Source organism: Lissotriton helveticus, chromosome 11 (assembly GCF_964261635.1).
Source record: "Lissotriton helveticus chromosome 11, aLisHel1.1, whole genome shotgun sequence".
Taxonomy (NCBI): domain Eukaryota; kingdom Metazoa; phylum Chordata; class Amphibia; order Caudata; family Salamandridae; genus Lissotriton; species Lissotriton helveticus.
Genome location: NC_136072.1, coordinates 538198322 through 538216139, shown reverse-complemented (window position 1 = coordinate 538216139; position 17818 = coordinate 538198322). Strand labels below are relative to the sequence as shown.

General features: G+C 44.8%; 1 protein-coding gene across 3 annotated transcripts in view; it reads right to left on the bottom strand.

The window, feature by feature from the left end:
- Positions 1 to 17818, bottom strand: part of ANK1 (ankyrin 1) — a 1318767-nt gene that overhangs the window by 862495 nt on the left and 438454 nt on the right. For all 3 annotated transcript variants that reach the window (XM_078666235.1, XM_078666236.1, XM_078666234.1), the window contains 2 exons: positions 8862 to 8960; positions 7291 to 7488 (listed from right to left, as the gene is read on the bottom strand). In XM_078666235.1, coding sequence (XP_078522361.1) covers positions 7291 to 7488; positions 8862 to 8960 — 297 coding nt within the window. The remainder of the gene's footprint in view (positions 1 to 7290; positions 7489 to 8861; positions 8961 to 17818) is intronic.

Below are 17818 nucleotides of genomic sequence, written 5' to 3'. Positions count from 1 at the left end.
TAGTTCACGGAAGGTTTGGTTGGTTCAGCTATGTAAGAACCTGGGCACAAGATCGCATGTTGTAGCCCTGCGTATCCTTTGTACAGATCCATCTCCCAGGTATGCAATTCCAGTGGCAAGATTTTTGAGGTGGATGTGGATTATACGTTCTAAACAAATCAACAAAGGATAAAGCGCAGGACGACATGTCCCATTAGTGTGTAGGATTGAGCTCACGTGGCCCTGCGGGCTCTTCTACCCCTGACGGTGGGCTAATGATTGTTTTATGTGTCTTATTTGAACAATGTGTCGTTTTTTAATCTTGTTTTTATTATCTTATGTGTAATATAATGACGCTCCTGATTACTTATTTGCACAATTGTTTAATTCAGATCTTACATTTTTGTAATCATTGTTCTATTTTTATCAATTGCAATGCTTTTATGACTTGCATAGTCGAATAAAGCTTTCTTGACTTGACTTTTTATCTTTAATGAACTGGGTTAGTTCTATGTTCATAGGCTTCTCTATGATCTTGAAGCTCCACTTCTCTCGGAAAGCAGCTGCGGTCGGTAGTGGGATGACCTGCAGGGCGGTGACGTGGGGAGGTGGAGGGGCAGGGTGGGGGGTTGTAATGTATGGATTACGGAGTTTTACAGGTAAGTAAACACATAAATAAACAAAACGAATTTCGCTGCGTGCACTGCATCGCATTTGGTGATGCAGTGCACACCACGAAATTCGCTTTTATTTATTTTTATGTTTACTTACCTGTAAAACTCCGTAATACATACATTACTACCCCCCACCCTGCCCCTCCCCCTCCCCACGTCACCGCCCTGCTGGTCATCCCACTACCGACCGCGGCTGTTGGAAAGTGACGCTGCGCTAAGTTAAGGCAGCCATCTTTAGTGTAGAATTACCTTAAAGTGCATTACGTTACAGATTCTTGTGCTGACGCATATATTATTTTGTTTGAATTGTCAGTGCGGGAGGAAGGAGGGGCAGTCATCTTGTGGGTGCCTGCTCAACTAATTTTAAGGAACTCATTTGTGGAATTGTATTTATCCTTGATCTGTGCACACCTTGGAGGGAATAGACAATGACATTGCGGGATAACTTCTTCTAACACGGTGACGGGCATACCTAGAATTTGGTGCTTTTACTGTTGACAGACATTGTAACGGGCACTGTATGATTAATTCTTCAAACGCTGTGATGGGCACACCTGAAATGTTGGTGTCTTTACCGTTGGCTGACATTTTAACATGGTGACAGGCATACTGGGAGGCCGAACATATCAGACACTAAACGTATTTTGTTTTTGGGTGTTTTACTATATCATCTACATTTGCTTTATTTAATTGTCGCTAAATATTTTGGGGTACTGTCAAACCCTTTGCGGTGTGGTTGAGTATTAAGAGTTCACACTTTGATGTGTGTTGTACTCAATGCACGGTCAGGGTATCACGATGTAGAGTACTCACATGTCTGAACTCCCTCATTTTCTTTTCGATAAGGGTAACCCTATTCTACCTTGTAAGAGATGGAAACACATTTTTGATTCGTACCTCATTGATATGGGGGGGAGACGTTTTCGGCAGTCTGGAAATAGTCTATCCTTTTACATAATTTAGTAATTGAAGGCAGAAATGTTTATGGAAGTCTCGATGAGATAGGCATAGGAGAGGGTGAAGGACAGCCAGACAATGTTTATGACGTGTCAATAATGATGCTGGAAAGACATTTTGGGTTACATGTGAATGTAGTGTTGGAAGGGCACAAGTTCTTCATGAGGGTGCAGGGGAAGCATAAGAAGATTGGTAGGTATGTGGTGGCTTTGATAACTTTGGCTCGCACCTGTGATTTCAACCATTTGTCTGAGTCATTGGTGAGGGATCAGATTGTTAGGTGTACTAACAATCCTAAAGTCAAGAAAAACTGCTGTCAAAGAATCCTAGTTTGAAGGATGCTATAACTATGATTGAAGCGATTACGAACACAAGCATGTGGGTGCATGAGATACGTGATGACAAAGGGAAAGGTGACTCTACTGGTATGGAAACAACAGTCAGGGAGGTGAGAGGGTCTACTCGTTCTGAAAAGGGCTTTGACAGGAATGTGAAAGTCAAAAACAAGGATTTTGGGATGAAGAAGAAACAATTTCAAGATGATTCTAGAAGTGGGGTGGTGAAATGTTTTCGTGTAGAAGTGAGGGGCATCGGCATGATTTGCTAGGTTTGCATCTTGTAAAAAATGTGCAAAAAAGTGATAATTACGCCCATGTTTGCAGAGGTACCAAGCAGAGTGTAAACAGTGTGGAAGAAGAGGAAGGAACATTTGTGTTCAGTGTGGGAAGTGATGAGATGGTTGATGCAGATCCCATTGAGATGCTGGAGTGTCAAATTGTGGTTGATGGTTAAATAATATCAGTACTTGCTGAATTGGGATCCCTATACACCATGATGGGTGATAAGAATTGGGACTTGATATTTGGCAAGGAAGAATTAACCATGCAAGATCCTTACATAAATCCTGCTGGGTATGGTGGAAAGAAAATAGATGTGTTAGGATATTCTGTAATGAGGTTTCAATTTGAAAATCGTGAAACTGTGAGTAAGGTTTATGCGGACAGAAGACGAGATAACCTCTTGAGTTGGAAACAGCAGAGGGACATGGGGATAACCCTTGACCCCAATGCCAAGCAGAAAGTGTTGGTAATGGTGGAATAAGTGTCTTCTGATGGAATACGCTCTGAATTTCCCAAAGTATTTTGTAACTATTTGGGTACATTGAGGAATTCTCAGCACAAGATTGTGTTAAAAAGTGGTGCTGTACCATTTGTGTCCAAAGATAGAAAGGGTCCCCATACGATTTTAGCCCCACTCGAACATGAACTTATGAAACAGAAAAAAAGGTATGATTGAAGAGATAGTGTTTGGAGTGGATGGCCCCAATAGTTTTAGCACCCAAGGATGGCGGTAAAGCGATCTGCATGTGTGTTGCTTAAGAGGGTTCAATAGATATATCTGGGTTGACAGACAATCTTTGCCAAACATCTTGGAGACAATGGCACTGATTAAGAATGCAAAGATTTTCAGTGTTATGGATTCATCCTCGGCTCGTCATCAGTTCATGCTCCATCCATATTGCAGGCACGTGACCTCCTTTGTGACTCCTCTAGGAGCATTCTGCTTCATCTGCATGCCAGTTGGACTTGCTTTTGCAGCTGCATGCCTCCAGATGGTCAAGAAGGTGTTAGAGGTTCTCGGCAAGGTGTTTTTTTCCAAGATGACATATTGGTCTATGGTATCGATCGATGTGCAAGAACATGATGAGATTTTGTGGAAAGTATTGGGGTGTCTCTAGGAGGCAGGTTTGGTTGTACAATACCTGAAAGTGTAAGTTCAGGTTGCTGACAGTAACGTATTTAGGTCATACTATCTCTAGGGACAGGATGAGTCCTATGACTGATTTAGCAAGGAACACTGTGCAAGCCCCTAGACCGGAGAACAGAGATAATGTGAATTTGTTCCTTGGATTGGCAGAGTTTTGTTTGAAATTCATCTTGAAGTATTCCAGTATTTCCAAGCCATTGAGGAGTTTAAGAAGGGCCGTCAGTGAAAGTAAACTGTGATCAAGCTTTTGGCATCATTAAGGATTCTATTGCAAAATTGCCAGCCCTGGGGCATTTTGACTCAAGCAAGAAGACAATTCTATCCACAGTATTGGGGGTCACGGCGCTGTTCTGGCTCAGGTGGACACTGGTGAGATTAAGGTGGGGGCTTTTGCCTCTCGTTTATTGAAAGGGGCAGAAGAACACTATTCAATCATTGAACAAGAGGCATTAGCTGTGCATTGGCCCATCCTTCACTTCAAATTTTTTTTTGTTGGGAATACCTTTCACAGTAAGGTCTGACCATAGGCCTCTCAATCAGATTTTCATGTGCAGGGACTAAGAGAAATTTTTCTCCCAGGATCAGGAGGAGGACAGAGGTCTGTCTAATTATAATTTTACAGTTGAGTATGTATGTACCAGGTTCTAGAAACAGTGCCGACGATTGCTGATCAAGAATGCCAACCAGTAATGGTGTGAGTAATTGCGAAATGGGGTTGGTGAACTGGGTATGTGAACCGGGCGTGAAAGCAAAATGAGTGTGACGAGGTCTCAATGAATCCTGACATGGAAGTGCTTAAGGAGTTCATTGTGAAGGGGTTGCCAGACAAGAAAGAGATACCATCAGCATTAGGGTTTTTTTTCTATTGAAGATGAGCTAAGTATTGTGGAAGGGAAGAGATTTAGAGGAAAACGAGTTGTACTCCCATGTGTCTTGACGGAAAAGCTAATTAATCTAGCTCATGAAGGGCACTTGGGCAGGAGTAAAACCAAGGCGAGATTGCGTGTATTATATTGGTGGCCAAAAATGGACCATGAGTTGGACGTGGTTGTCAAGGTTTGTTGGCATTGTGCCAACAACAACAAGTCTAAAAAGACCCAAACTATTTTTTAGTCCCCGTTGGAGATCCAGGAAGAGCCATGGACCAAACTAGCATTGGACTTTGCTAGTCCTTTTGATTTATCAAACCTTGATCAACGCTTTGTAATACATTTGGTGGATTATACATCCAAATGGGTGGTCACAAAATGTGTGTCTATAGTGAATACTAAAACAGTTATATGGCTCCTTAAATAGGAATTATTAAGAGAAGGCATACCAAAGAGTCTAATCACAGACAATAGGGTGCAATTTGTATCCCTGCAGATGTCTGATTTCCTGAGAGAGCTCTCTATTATACATCTCAAAACAGTTCTTTATTCGCCTCAAGCAATCTGCTTGGCGGAGAGCAAGAATAGATTGGTAAAAAGTTGTGCAGAGTGCTCTTTGAACTAATCTTCCTTGAAAGATGCTTTAAGGGAGACTTGGTGGGCATTTGAGCTATACCTAAAGATGTGACATTGATTTCACCATCTGCTGCATTGAGGGGCAGGAGGCCTCATTGCAAACTAAATCCGGTCTGGTTGAAGAAGAGGAAATGGTCTGATGATGAGCTGAAACTACGTAGACAGGGACTTCAAATCAAGTATAAAGCACGTTTCGATATTAGGAATTATGTGCGGGATGGTGATTGGAAGGTATGAGTCAAAGTGCTGGAAAAAAGATCTGGGATAGCAAGGAAAGGGCAGTCAGAATATATGGGTCCTTTTATAATAAGTGCAGTAAGGAAAAATCCTGCGGTTTTAGATCAGGGTGATGTGTGGTGTTTATCTGATTTAGCAAAAGTTAGAAATCCCACTGTCCAAGATGCAAGACCCAAAAATTCTTTCATTGATTTAAATTTTGATGCAGCTCTAACTAAAAGGTCATCGGTCAAGCCCAAGTGACAAGATGATTATGTAATGTAAGAACAAAGGAAAAATTCCTTGTGACAATGTCAATGTTTTAGTGGTCTATTTATGTATGGAAAATGATTGACATTTTATAATATAATACATTATCTTGGCTTTATCCTTATCCTGCACTGGTGAGGCAGATTACTTTTTTTTAGAATACTGCTTTAATTGTTGTTTTTGCACTTTGTGTTATCTATCCTTTATTTTTACTATTATAAGGAGGGAGGAGTGTTATGTTTTAATTTTGACTCCTCTGCAGCAATTTGTAGGTTGGGCATGTCATCCGGGTTGGAAGGTGAAGATGTCACTGCATGAGCTCAACTGTTGGAGGAGGTGGTGGTGACAGTTGACTGAGTTTAGGGACAGGACTGCTGCTCTCAGATATGGTGGTTGCTTGCTGTAATCAAGGTTTCAAAACCACTTGAAGAGCGTCGAGTTTTGAAACTTAACAACAAACACCCTATGCAGAAAACAGAACATGGAGTAGAAAATATTCATGAACCACGTAATCAGTAAAAAAAAAAACGAAATGGCAAATATTCTCAATTGACCTGCCTTTGGAAAGATGTGGATGTCGAAAACTCTGACTCGTCTAGTGACTGAAGATAATCCTACTCGATGTCCTCAGGGGGTTAATTTTTCAATTCCACTGCTTACGACCAAAACCAACAGCGAAAATAAACCCTGAAGGTGATACAGATGAGGCCCGGTGACTGCTGACGTCAAGGCACGTCAAAGACATTACGGTTACACGCACGGCTACGGGCAACGCACACTTTTTTGAACTTTTAAAGAGGTGCAACTGCATTTTCTATGTCAGCCGATAGATGGCAGACACACTTTTTTGAATAACAGAATCAGGCTTCAGAAACAGAAAACAAGCACGTTTCGTCACAGGAGACACATAAAACAGTAAACCGTACGAAAGGGACGGGTTTATACCAGGGTCAATAGAGGCAGCAATATGTGCCACCAGGCAAGGGAATGGCCTAACAAACAGCAACCCGTTCATTAAATGTTGATCCTTGCCTTCTGATATGGACTCGCACTCGTAGACGATGGACTCTGTGATGATGGGAAAACGCTGACAGCATCTGGCCATGCTTAAACACCGTCTTTAAATGGTTGGTAGGGCTGGGGCAAAAACAGTTACATGGCACATGGTCGTCTTTGAACTTTGAAAGGTGCACACTAACAAGTGATTGACTTTTCCTAAGACCCAACAGCCTTTCGGGGGCGGTTCTGATCTGCTGGAATTTCTCTTCATTATCCTACGGTAAGTCCTTCTGTGCTCAGGCCTCAGAGAACACATGGGGCATATTTACTTAAATGTGATGCAGCGCACCGCTGCAAGGCAACTTGCTGCGATACGTCAAATGAACAGGGCAGGAATGCACCATATCTACTAAGATATGGTGCATTCTTGTTCTCACTCTGAGCTGGTGCAGTGGTGACTGCCAAGCCCCAAAGCAGGCACCCTTGCAATGGTGCGAAGGTGTCTGCGTTGAAGGCAGAATTTGTTTATTCTCCTTGTTATGCCTCCCCTGGGATGGTGTAGCATGCAGACGCATTCCCAGGTTTACTATTGTTAGTTAACATGGGAATGCGCCAAAAACCCATCAACGGATGCCTGGGAACACCCACGCTCCACCGGTGGAACACCTTCCCAGGGAAGAGTAACGCAGGCAGCAACGTGCGCCACCCTGCTCTACTCCAGATTTACTATGTAACGCAGAGCTGATCGAGGTGGCTCTGAGTGGCATAGTAAATGATATTTAAGAGCTTGCATGATGCAAGGGCAACCCAAGTCCTTGTTAAATCTGCCACTAGGATTAGGATTTCATTACTTCAGTGAATACTCAGATCCCTGAGGCGTACCATTATCCCCTTCTGCCTTTGCATTGCCCCTTCATACATACCAGAGCCCTGGCACTGGGCTTGGCACCCTTGTCCAGTAAGACCTTTGCAACACGATGATGTCCACAGTGCGCTGCCACATGTAGCGGAGTCAGGTGGTCCAGAGTGATGTCATCGATGTCCGCGTTGTACTGCAGGAGGAGGCGCACACAGTCCAGGTGGTCTCCTTGAGCTGCCATGTGGATGGGTGAAAGGCCATTCTGGGGGCAGAGAAAGAGTGTTTATTAAGATAGTAGACACACTTACAGAGATGTAAGGGGCATTACGGGAACCACAAAGACCAGCAGATGGGGACATGGTCTGTGGCCCTTTTATGAGAGAAAGAGGAGGAGAGAGGGAGAATTCAAGAGAGAGCACAAATGAAAGAGAGATAACAAGACTGGAAAAAAGAGAGAGTACCAGAGCAAAGGAAGATAAGAACAAGTGAGGAAAAAAAAGATACAAAGATCAAGGATGCAAGTAGGAAATAACACTATCAGAAGAGACAGAGTGACAAAAAACGTTAAGAAAGACAGCATAAGAATAGCAGAGGGAGAAGAAAAGCAAACTATGTAAAGAGCAGTAGACCAATCACAAGACCCTTAATCTTAGCCTAGACTGGGATTGTAAATCTGTATTGGATTCAGCTATGACTCATATTTATCTTTGTTTTAGCAACTATTGAGCATCTTCATTGAATTTAGACTGGATGATTAACTGTGTGCCAGCATAGATGGTCCAATATTGGTTTTGGCACAGAGAGGCGAGATCTTCTTCCGCCCATGAGGGGAGTTTGCTGATTGGTTCAAGATTTGTCATACCACGTATAATGAATTGAGGGCATAGTTTAAGGTTAACCTTGTAGTTCGGGCTGTAGTGTTCCCATGAGGCACAGGGTTAGACTGATTTGCATATGGCCATGTCTGAACTGGGGTGGCGGGGTGAGCTAAAGAATGATTATGGATTAAACCCAGATCAGTTGACTGGGGGTGAGTGCTTCCAATGTTCAACACTCCGTCCATCCTCCCCTTTGGTTTTGCTTTGTTCGCCCTAAGCTGGCAGGGTATGCCCAGACGTGTGTCCCTTGCTCACTTTGCCACTTAATTCAAGCTAGCCTGGCTGATGACGGCTGATTAGCCAGAAGCCGATCCCAAGATGCTTGTTTCCGGTCCAGGGAAGACATAGCTTGGCAGTTCGAGCTGGACTGTTCCCATGAGGCACGGGGTCAGACTGATTTGCACATGGCCATGTCTGAACTGGGGTGGCAGGGTGAGCTAAGGAATGATGATGGATTAAACCCAGATCAGTTGACTGGGGGTGAGTGCTTGCAATGTTCAACACGCTGTCCCTCATTCCCTTTGGTTTTGCTTGTCTTGAGGAGAGGCATTTTACTTTTACACAGATGGGCATAGATTGGTATCTGCTTGGAGGGATACACCTAGAATTTTGCTTTTCTGTGACATGCCCTTGCTTGTGCCTTAATGGAGTATACTTTGCATATGTATTAGGTGAACTTTGACATTTGCCTGAATGGCGGTACCTTGCTTTTTGTCTAGAAGGAACTAATAATGTGTTTCGGCCAGGCAATACTCACCTTGGTTTTTGCTTGGATGGGTGCCCCATGGTCCAGAAGAATCTCGGAGATCCGTACATGGCCATTGCGAGCTGCACAGTGAAGAGGAGTGAGTTCGTCCTGAGGGAAGCCAAGTGAATGGGGATTACTATGTTATTTAGTGATAGTCGTCACATTTTATCAGAGTGTGGTTTAGCATGTAGTGTGACCTGTGTGTGTGTCTGTGTAATCAAACACTCTATATTGACAATACAAAGAGTCACAATGAAAGAAATTGAAAAATGATGCACAATCAGTTATCTTAAGCAATATTCCAGATGTAACATCAAGGGTTTTCCAACTACCTGGCAGGAAGCTATTGTAGTCCCCATTTTTAAGAAGGGGGACAGAAACGATCCCAAATGCTATAGGCCAATCTCCCTCCTTGACTCGCTAATGAAGGTAGTGGGCAGAGTCCTTTTAAATCGTCTTCAACTATGGGCTGAGGAGAAAACCGTTCTTTCAAAATTCCAGTACAGCTTTAGGTCAGGCCTTGGTACCGTCGAACAAGGCCTAAACCTGGCCTTAGTAATAGGTAAATGCTCGGCAGCAAAGAGGGGAAACTTATTTATGACCTTTGTAGATCTCAGTTCGGCCTTCAACTGCTTGAATCATGATATTTTGTGGGCTACCTTAGCAGATCTTGGTATTGATTTTAACATTCTTAATTTTTTGAAAGATGTTATAGAGGAGCAGGGGCTAAAGTCCGCTATGGAAAACTGGGAGAATGCACGCCCAAATTCCCAATTGAGAAAGGTGTCCGCCAGGGATGTATCCTGGCTCCTTTTCTCTTTAATTTATATATAAATGGGGTGGCAGACCATTTATTAAAAACAGAGGTGGACTACCCGCAAATAGAAGGCGAACGTGTCCCTATCTTTCTGTATGCCGATGACGCGGTCATTATGGCCCAAACACAAATTGGCCTCCAGAAGGCCTTAACCAGCTTCTCGGCATACATGGGAGATAGGGGCCTTAGGATTAATATAGGAAAGACCTTCACTATGTGCTCCTCGAACAAGGTAAATATTACCTGTAATATTCATTTAGAAAAATCAAAGATAGGCTTAACCGATACCTTTTCCTAGTTTGGGATTGTTTTTAACAAGAGGGGTACCTGGAGATCAGCGATCATGACTAGGAATCTAGCCTTTTCGTGGGCAATTGGTGCTCTGAAGCAATTCGCAAATAAGCTAGGGGGCAGGCCAGTACGCATCCTGACTGACATATATAAGGCGAAATGTGTATCGACGGCTGTGTACGGAGCTGGTATATGGGGGGTTGCAGATTGCCATGAAATTCAAACAAAGGAAAATGGTTTTCTCTGCTACCTGCTCGCTGTTCCCCGCTCCACCTCTACCTATGTTTGTCACAAAGAATTAGCCTTGTCCTTTATCTCGGATCTAATTAAAATCAGTCCTATTTTGTTGTGGCATAAGATCTGGACTACAGCAGAAACTGCTTTTAATAGGGCGATTATCGCTGATTGTATCAAACTTGAAGGCCCTAAAAAGATCCAGTGGCTCTCTTATGTTCAGGAATTTTTTAAGAATATCGGACGCCTTGATTTTTATGATTCCCCTGAGACAATGTCTTCGATCTCCAGACGGACATTGAAAGAAGTTTGCCTTGCCCATCTGGAAGATCGACGCTGGTGCCTCGAGGGAAAAAAGGCCTATGTTGTTTATCATCAATTCCTGTTGCAAAATTCTGGGCTACCGCTTTATTTTTCACCCGATCAGACAAGTTATAGTAGAATGCTCTTAGCCCGTCTGAGAACTGGAAGTTTTTTCAGGATGTTAACTTTTCCTACCCAAAATGATTGGTCATCGCAATTAACGACTTGTCCGTGTGATGATTCTTCCACTCAATCAATCATTCACTCTGTTTTGTTCTGTAGATTTTACGAGTGGGGGCGGAAAAGATACTTACTACCTCTCCTTAAATCTTGGAACCTGAGACAATGCAGACCAGCATTATTTAAATTATTGATCTTATCTGATGAAATGACTATTATCGCTGTGTCTAGGTACCTGAAATATGTGATTAGATGCAGATCCACTATGGTTTGATTGAAATCCTGATGAGTTTTTATGACTGTTGTTTTATCTTTGCACCCTTGGAGTAAGGGGTGTCTGGTATTCATGAACTATGTATTGTATATAGCTTTTTAAACATCAATTGTTACTGTTTTATTAGATGTAATTACTCTATCTGCTTTTATGATTTTAATGTAAAATCGAATAAAGCTATCTTTGATTGACTATTCCAGATGTCAACCTCCGTTGATCAAGAAAAAAGATGACTAAGACCTTTGAGAAGCCAAACCATCGTATGCATTCTAGAAAGAAAAAATCATTCTGCAAATCAGAATCAGAATTTACCTAGCATCAGCTCCCATCTAGAAAAAAACGTACAGTTGTTCGAAGTAGCATTAGGAATACTGGCTATTCAGCAATGTGCTCTGTTCCTGATAAAAGCCTCTGTCTTGATCCTGACCTGAACTGTCTCTGACTTGCTCCAAGCCTTGCTGAATTATTGCTCTAACTAATCCCTCTATTGATCGACTGAGACCAGGCTTACTGGTGAGTTTTTCAATTCATCTGCTATTGATTTGGATAGTGCTATGCATGACTTACAAGAGTAAACTGTGGTATACCTCTTCTAGATTCACCTTTTAATCGACTTGGTGATACATCTAATACATTAAACTTCAAATACGAAAAATGCCACAGAACAAGAGTATCTATTAAATATCCATTTTCTCTAGTTTTTCTTATTCTGAAGAACCAATAATAAAACCCTTCACTTTCTCTGTAATATATTTTCAAAATATGCTGGAGAAGCAGAGAAGCAACTATGTCAGATGAAGCCTGACCACTGCAAGTTCTTTTACATAATATTAATTGACGTTATGCACTTCAGCACATCAATGCCTTTATTCCACTTTTTAAAACTGAGGATACAGTTCTTTTATTTATCAGCAGTAATCCAATGCTGCTTTGTTCTCTCTATTTTGCTTTGGCCTGTACTAAACTGCAATTGTAGTTCTGCTCGATTGTACATTATAGGTCCCTTCTTTGTGAGAAAGAAGAAATGTGTTACTTACCTGTAACAGCAGTTATCCAGTATTGGTGTCTTTCATAGATTCACATGCCTGAATCATTCCCCGTCGTCGAGACGGGAGTCCCCGGTACATAGAAAAGTAATGTCCTATAGACATACATAGAGAAAGTAGGCCTAAGGGCCTTGCCTTAGTAGCCTATCTATGTCCTTTTGTAAAAAGGACCAAATTCCAGAAGGTAGCCAATCAGCTACCACCTCCCTCTAGAACCTTCCTGTCAGGAGCCCCAGTCTCTCAGATTTTCGTACGCACTAAGCTAGGTAGGCGTAATACATGTTAGAGAGAGAGAGGTGAGACCTTCCAGGGGAGGCGGGAGGGTTGCATGTGAATCTATGAAAGACACCAATACTGGATAACTGCAGTTACAGGTAAGTAACGCATTTCTTATCCAGTATTATGGGTGTCTTTCATAGATTCACATGCCTGAATCAGAGTAGCAAGCAATACATTATGCACATTTCTGATGGAACATCATAAGCAGTCTGATATAATACATATCATGCGACTAAGAACCATCAATAAATAGCAAGAAGTAAGTAAATAAATGTGCATACCAGTGAAGGATGGTGGGAAGGAGGAAGGCTCACCTCACTGGAATAGGTGGCGAAGCACAGCCTGGCCCACGGCTGCATCCTGCATCAGTTCCATATCCAGGCAGTAATGCCTGGTGAAGGTATGCGGCGATTTCCAGGTCGCCGCCCTGCAAATGTCCAGTATCGGCACTCCAGCGAATAGCGCACTCTTGTAGAGTGAGCTCTAACCTTGCACTGTAATGGCCGTCCGGCCTTGTCGTGGCAAAAGGCAATTGCCGAAGATATCCATTGTGAGATACTTTGTTTGGAAAGTGGCATGCCTTTTCTAGGCCAACTGAAGGCGATGAAAAGCTGATTAGTTTTTCTGAAGTTCTTTGTTTTGTCTAGGTAAAACTTGAGACACCTTTTCAGATCCAGAGAGTGCAGGGATTTTTCCGCTGCAGTGCTGGGATTTGGGAAAAATGAATGGAGGACCAGAGGTTCATTAAGGTGGAAGTCCGACGGGACCTTAGGAATAAATCGAGGATTAGTTCTTAAAATCACTCTATTTTCCTTGAATTGCATGAAAGGATTTTGTATAGAAAGAGCCTGTAGTTCACTGACCCTCCTGGCTGAGGTCAGAGCAAGTAGGAGGGCTGTTTTCCAGGAGATGTATTTGATATCAGCCCTATGGATGGGTTCAAAGGGGTGCTTCATCAGCTGGTTGAGCACCACGTTGAGATGCCATGATGGTGGAACTTTCCTTGGACGAGGAAAGGATCTGTAGAGCCCTTTAAGGAATTGCTTTATTAACCTGTGGGACCAGAGTGAGGGTCCTTTTGAAGTTCTGGTAAACCGGGAGATTGCTGCCAAGTGCACTCTGATAGAAGCATGCGCCAGACCCGATTGTGCCAGTTGTAAGAGGTATGGGAGCAACTGCTCTGGGGTAACTTGAAATGGATGGAGAACTTTGTCCCTACACCAGATGCAAAAGCGTTTCCACTTCAAGGAATAGGTCTTATTTGTGCTATCAGCTCTTGCTTTTGCGAGGACATCCTTTGAGTGAGTTCAGGCACGGATGAAGTACTTGGCCTTTGGACATCGTGAGAAGAGACGGATGTTGGCTGAGACGGATTGGAGGTTGGACTGAAAGGCGATGGAGGTCCGTGAACCAGTGCTGCCTCGGCCAGAGCGGTGCAATCAGAATTAGGGTGCAGTGTTCCGTCTTCATTTTCCGAAGGACCCTTGGGATCAGGGGAAATGGCAGAAATGCGTACGCAAACACGTTGCGCCAGGCGATGGAAAATCCATTTCCGAGGGACCGCGATTGGGGATGCCAACTTGCGAAGTTGCGGCCTTTGGCGTTCTCCCTGGTGGCAAAGAGGTCTATCTGTGGTCTTCCCCATTCTGAAAAGATGTGGTCCAGCACTGTTTGTTCGAGTTCCCACTCGTGGGACAGCGATCTCCGTCTGCTCAGAGCGTCTGCTATGAGGTTGTCCTTGCCTGGGACATACTCCGCTGTTAGGGTGATATTCTGGAGCACAAGCCAGTTCCAAATTTTTTGCGATTCGCGAGATAGTGTTAGCGAACGTGTACCTCCCTGCTTGTTCCGGTAATGCATTGTTGTGGTGTTGTCTGTTCTGACAAGCACTGTGGAGTTCCTGATGCGCGGGAGGAAGGCTTGTAGGGATAGAAAGACTGCTCTTAGTTCTAGTAGGTTGATGTGGAGCTGACGTTCCTGGTCCGTCCACTTGCCGCTGATCTGCAATTCTTGAAGGACCGCTCCCCATCCCTCGAGGGAGGCATCCGTAGTTATGACGTGCGGAGTTGCAGGCAGCAGGAATGGTAGACCTTGCGAGAGGTTCCTGGGCGACATCCACCGTAGCAAGGCTTTCGTGATCTGCTGAGTGATGACCATGTGATCGTCGAAAGAGCCCGTGCTCTGGGTCCACTGTCTGGCCAATGCCTCCTGCAGAGAGCGCATTTTGAGCCGGCAGTGTGGGACAAGCAGGATACACGAGGACATCATCCCTAAGAAGGACTTGAAAGTGCGCACCCGTAGGGATGCCTTCGAGGTCACTGCGGCAGCCAGCGAGATAAGTTTGCATGTCCTTTCTTGTGATGGGAATGCCTTTGAGCATTTCGTATTCAAGGTTGCCCCGAGAAAGTTGAGAACTCGGGAAGGTTGCAAGGCAGATTTTTGGTAATTGAGTGTCAAACCCAGGTGCTGGAAAAGAGTGAGACAGGCGTCGGAGGACTCGGCTGCGTCTGTCAAAGATGGTGCTTTCACCAGCCAGTCGTCCAGGTAAGGGAAGACCTGGTGTCCATGTTGACGTAGGAAATCTGCCACAGGGGAGAGGCACTTGGTGAAAATTCGAGGTGCCGATTTGAGGCCAAATGGGAGGACGCAGAATTGGTAGTGCTGACCTGCGACTGCGAATCTGAGGAATTTCCTGTGGTGTTTGTGGATAGGGATGTGGTAATATGCGTCTTGCAAGTCTAAAGACGTCATGAAGTCTCCCTCCTCCAGCGACCTCAAGATCTCTTGGATAGTCACCAAGATAGTCTTGGATAGTCACTCTTCAAGAATGTATTGAGTGCCCTGAGGTCTAGAATGGGCCTCCATTTCTTCACCTTCTTCAGTATGAGAAAGAAGCGGGAATAGAATCCCTTCCCTTTTTGAGCTGAAGGAACTCGTTCTATCGCTCCTTTCTTCAACATGGAAGATACCTCTTAAAGGAGTAATCGTACATGCCTGTGTTGTAGTTGGTGAGGAGGAGTTGTTGGGGGAATTGAGTTGAATTCCAGTGAGTGTCCAAATTGGATCAATTGGAGTACCCACCGATCTGTAGTTATTGATTTCCAATTGTGGAGGAAGTGTGTTAGTTTTCCTCCAAGTTTGAAAGAACGAGATGGTAGAGGGACTGGCTGGAGGAAACGGTCATTGGCGTCCGCCAGTGGCCTTTCTCTGAGATTTTCCCCTGTAGTTAGACCTTCCGTACGGCCCTGTGGCTGTTGTCGCTGTTGGTACTGCGATCGGCCTTGGTTATAAGAGTAAGAGGTTTTGGTTTGGTACGATCCTCTGTAAGAGGGCTGACCTCTGCCCCTGCTCCCTCGAAAGGACTGGCTTTTAAATTGTAATGTGCCCGGTGCTCGTGCCGTATCTGTGTCCTTCTTGATGGTTTGTAAGGCCTCGTCGATCTTATCGCCCAAGAGGTGTTGGCCATCATATGGCATTTAGAGGACCTTTGTTTGGACTTCTTGACGGAAGGATGTGGCTTTTAGCCAGCCTTGTCTTCTCAAGACCGCGGCTCCCGCCAGCTGTCTGCAGCCGGTCATTGCCACGTCTACAGCACAGTCAATGAGTTCTGACGCCGATGTTTGGCCTTCTTTAAGAAGTGATTGGACTTCCTCCTTGAGATCATCAGGCAGTTCTGTGAGGTATGGTGCAATATCCTCCCATAGTTGTCTGTTGTAACGGCCTAGCAGCGCGATGGCATTAGCTATCTTAACGGTCATGGCCGATGTAGAAGAGAATCGTTTGCCAATTCCGTCTAATTTCCTTCCCTCCTTGTCCGGTGGAGCTGACAAAGGGGATGATGGATTCCTAGAGTTCTTTTGGGCCGCTTGGGTAACCACGGAATCTGGCTTAGGATGTCCAGTAAGGCATGCTGGAGCTGTCGACGGTGCCTTATACTTTTTGTCTAGCCTTGGAATCACAGCGGAGACCGAGGCCGGTGTCTGCATGAGCTGTTTTCCTTGTTCCCAAATGTGATCAATGATGGGAATTGATCTGGAGGTTTTCTTGACAGGGTCTTTAAAGTCGTACAAGAAACAATCAGTTTCATGAGATTCCATAGTCATGTGGAATCGTGTGGCCGCTCTCTCCACCAAATTGTGAAAACCGCCAATATCCGCTGGCGGCGAATCTGATGTAGTGGGCTCAGGTGTGACTGGGGACGGAGCGATGTAGTCCTCATCGTCCCTGTGGTCAGACTGGTCGTCCCGTACCTCCCCTTCTTCCGGTCCTTCGTCCTCGTCCTCAGAAGACGGGACATGGTGAACTTGTTCCCTTTCTGGACGGACCACCAAAGGTGACTGTCTAGGTTTTGAGGATGTGGTCTGCCCTGGAGTAGGTGGATTCTTCTCCGTTGATGGGGCTGATGACGATTCAGGGAAGCGCTGTTTATAGTCTTGAATCAGGAATTGTAGGTCTGAGACTATTGACACCGGAAGGCATACCATCGGTGTGACATGCGTTTGAACCTGTGTATCCACAGGCTCCTCTGTACAAATCACGTTGTCGCCTTCTTCATCAGTGCTTTGGCCCTTGACTATGAGATCTGATGGACTGGTGGCCTGATCGTATTGATCATCGTCAGAGTCCTCACCCTGTAGCAAACAAGCTGGTGGTGATTTGTGCACCCTGCTTGGAGAGGTTAAATCCAGTGTAATGGGTATTTTACTCCTCTTTGCTGATGCAAGCGTCGACGGCTGTGTGGAAATCAAGCCGGATTGTTTCCAGAGCGTTTGTGGTGGCGTCGTCGACGGTGTCGTCGACGGTGTAGTCGTCGACTGGGTGTCGATTGGCAATGGTGATTTCGTCGACGGTATCTTTGTCGATGGCACTCTCGTCGACGGTGTGCTCGTCGACGGTGCGCTCGTCGACGGTGTCTTCGTCGACGAGGATGTTTTTATCGTCGTCGATGTCTTCGTCGACGGCGCGGAGGTCGACGATGGCGTCTTCGTCGACGGTGCAGGTGTCGACGGTTTTGGTTTCGTCGTCGACGTTGATGTCGTCGTTGACGATGGGATTTTGATCAACGTCGAGGGCTTCTTAATGAGGACAATCGACGACACTGGCCTACCTGCCGTCGACAATGGAGTAGTCGTCGTCGTCGAAGAAAATGCTGACGACGCCATCGTCGTCGATACCGTCGTCGTCGATGTGGAGACATAGACGGTAGAGACGGTTTTCTTCAGCGCTGATGGTAGCGTCGACGAGCCCGTCGACGACGACTGTGCAGGCTTCCTGAAGACAGGAACCTCCTTGTCAGACGTTGTAGATGTTTCCTCTGAAGACTTTTTCGTAGTCTTTTTAGGAGGAACGTCTGTAGGGCTAGGGGAAGCAACCCTTGGCCTCTTCAAGGATATTTTAGAGGAAACTGAAGCCATCTCACCGTCCTCTGAAGACTCCAAGTTGTCTCTGGATTTAAGCCTGTTCAACCAGAGCAGCAGTCGACCTTCTCTGTCTTTTAGTGTTTTTGTAGAAAACGTTCTACAAATTCTACACTCTTTGGGAG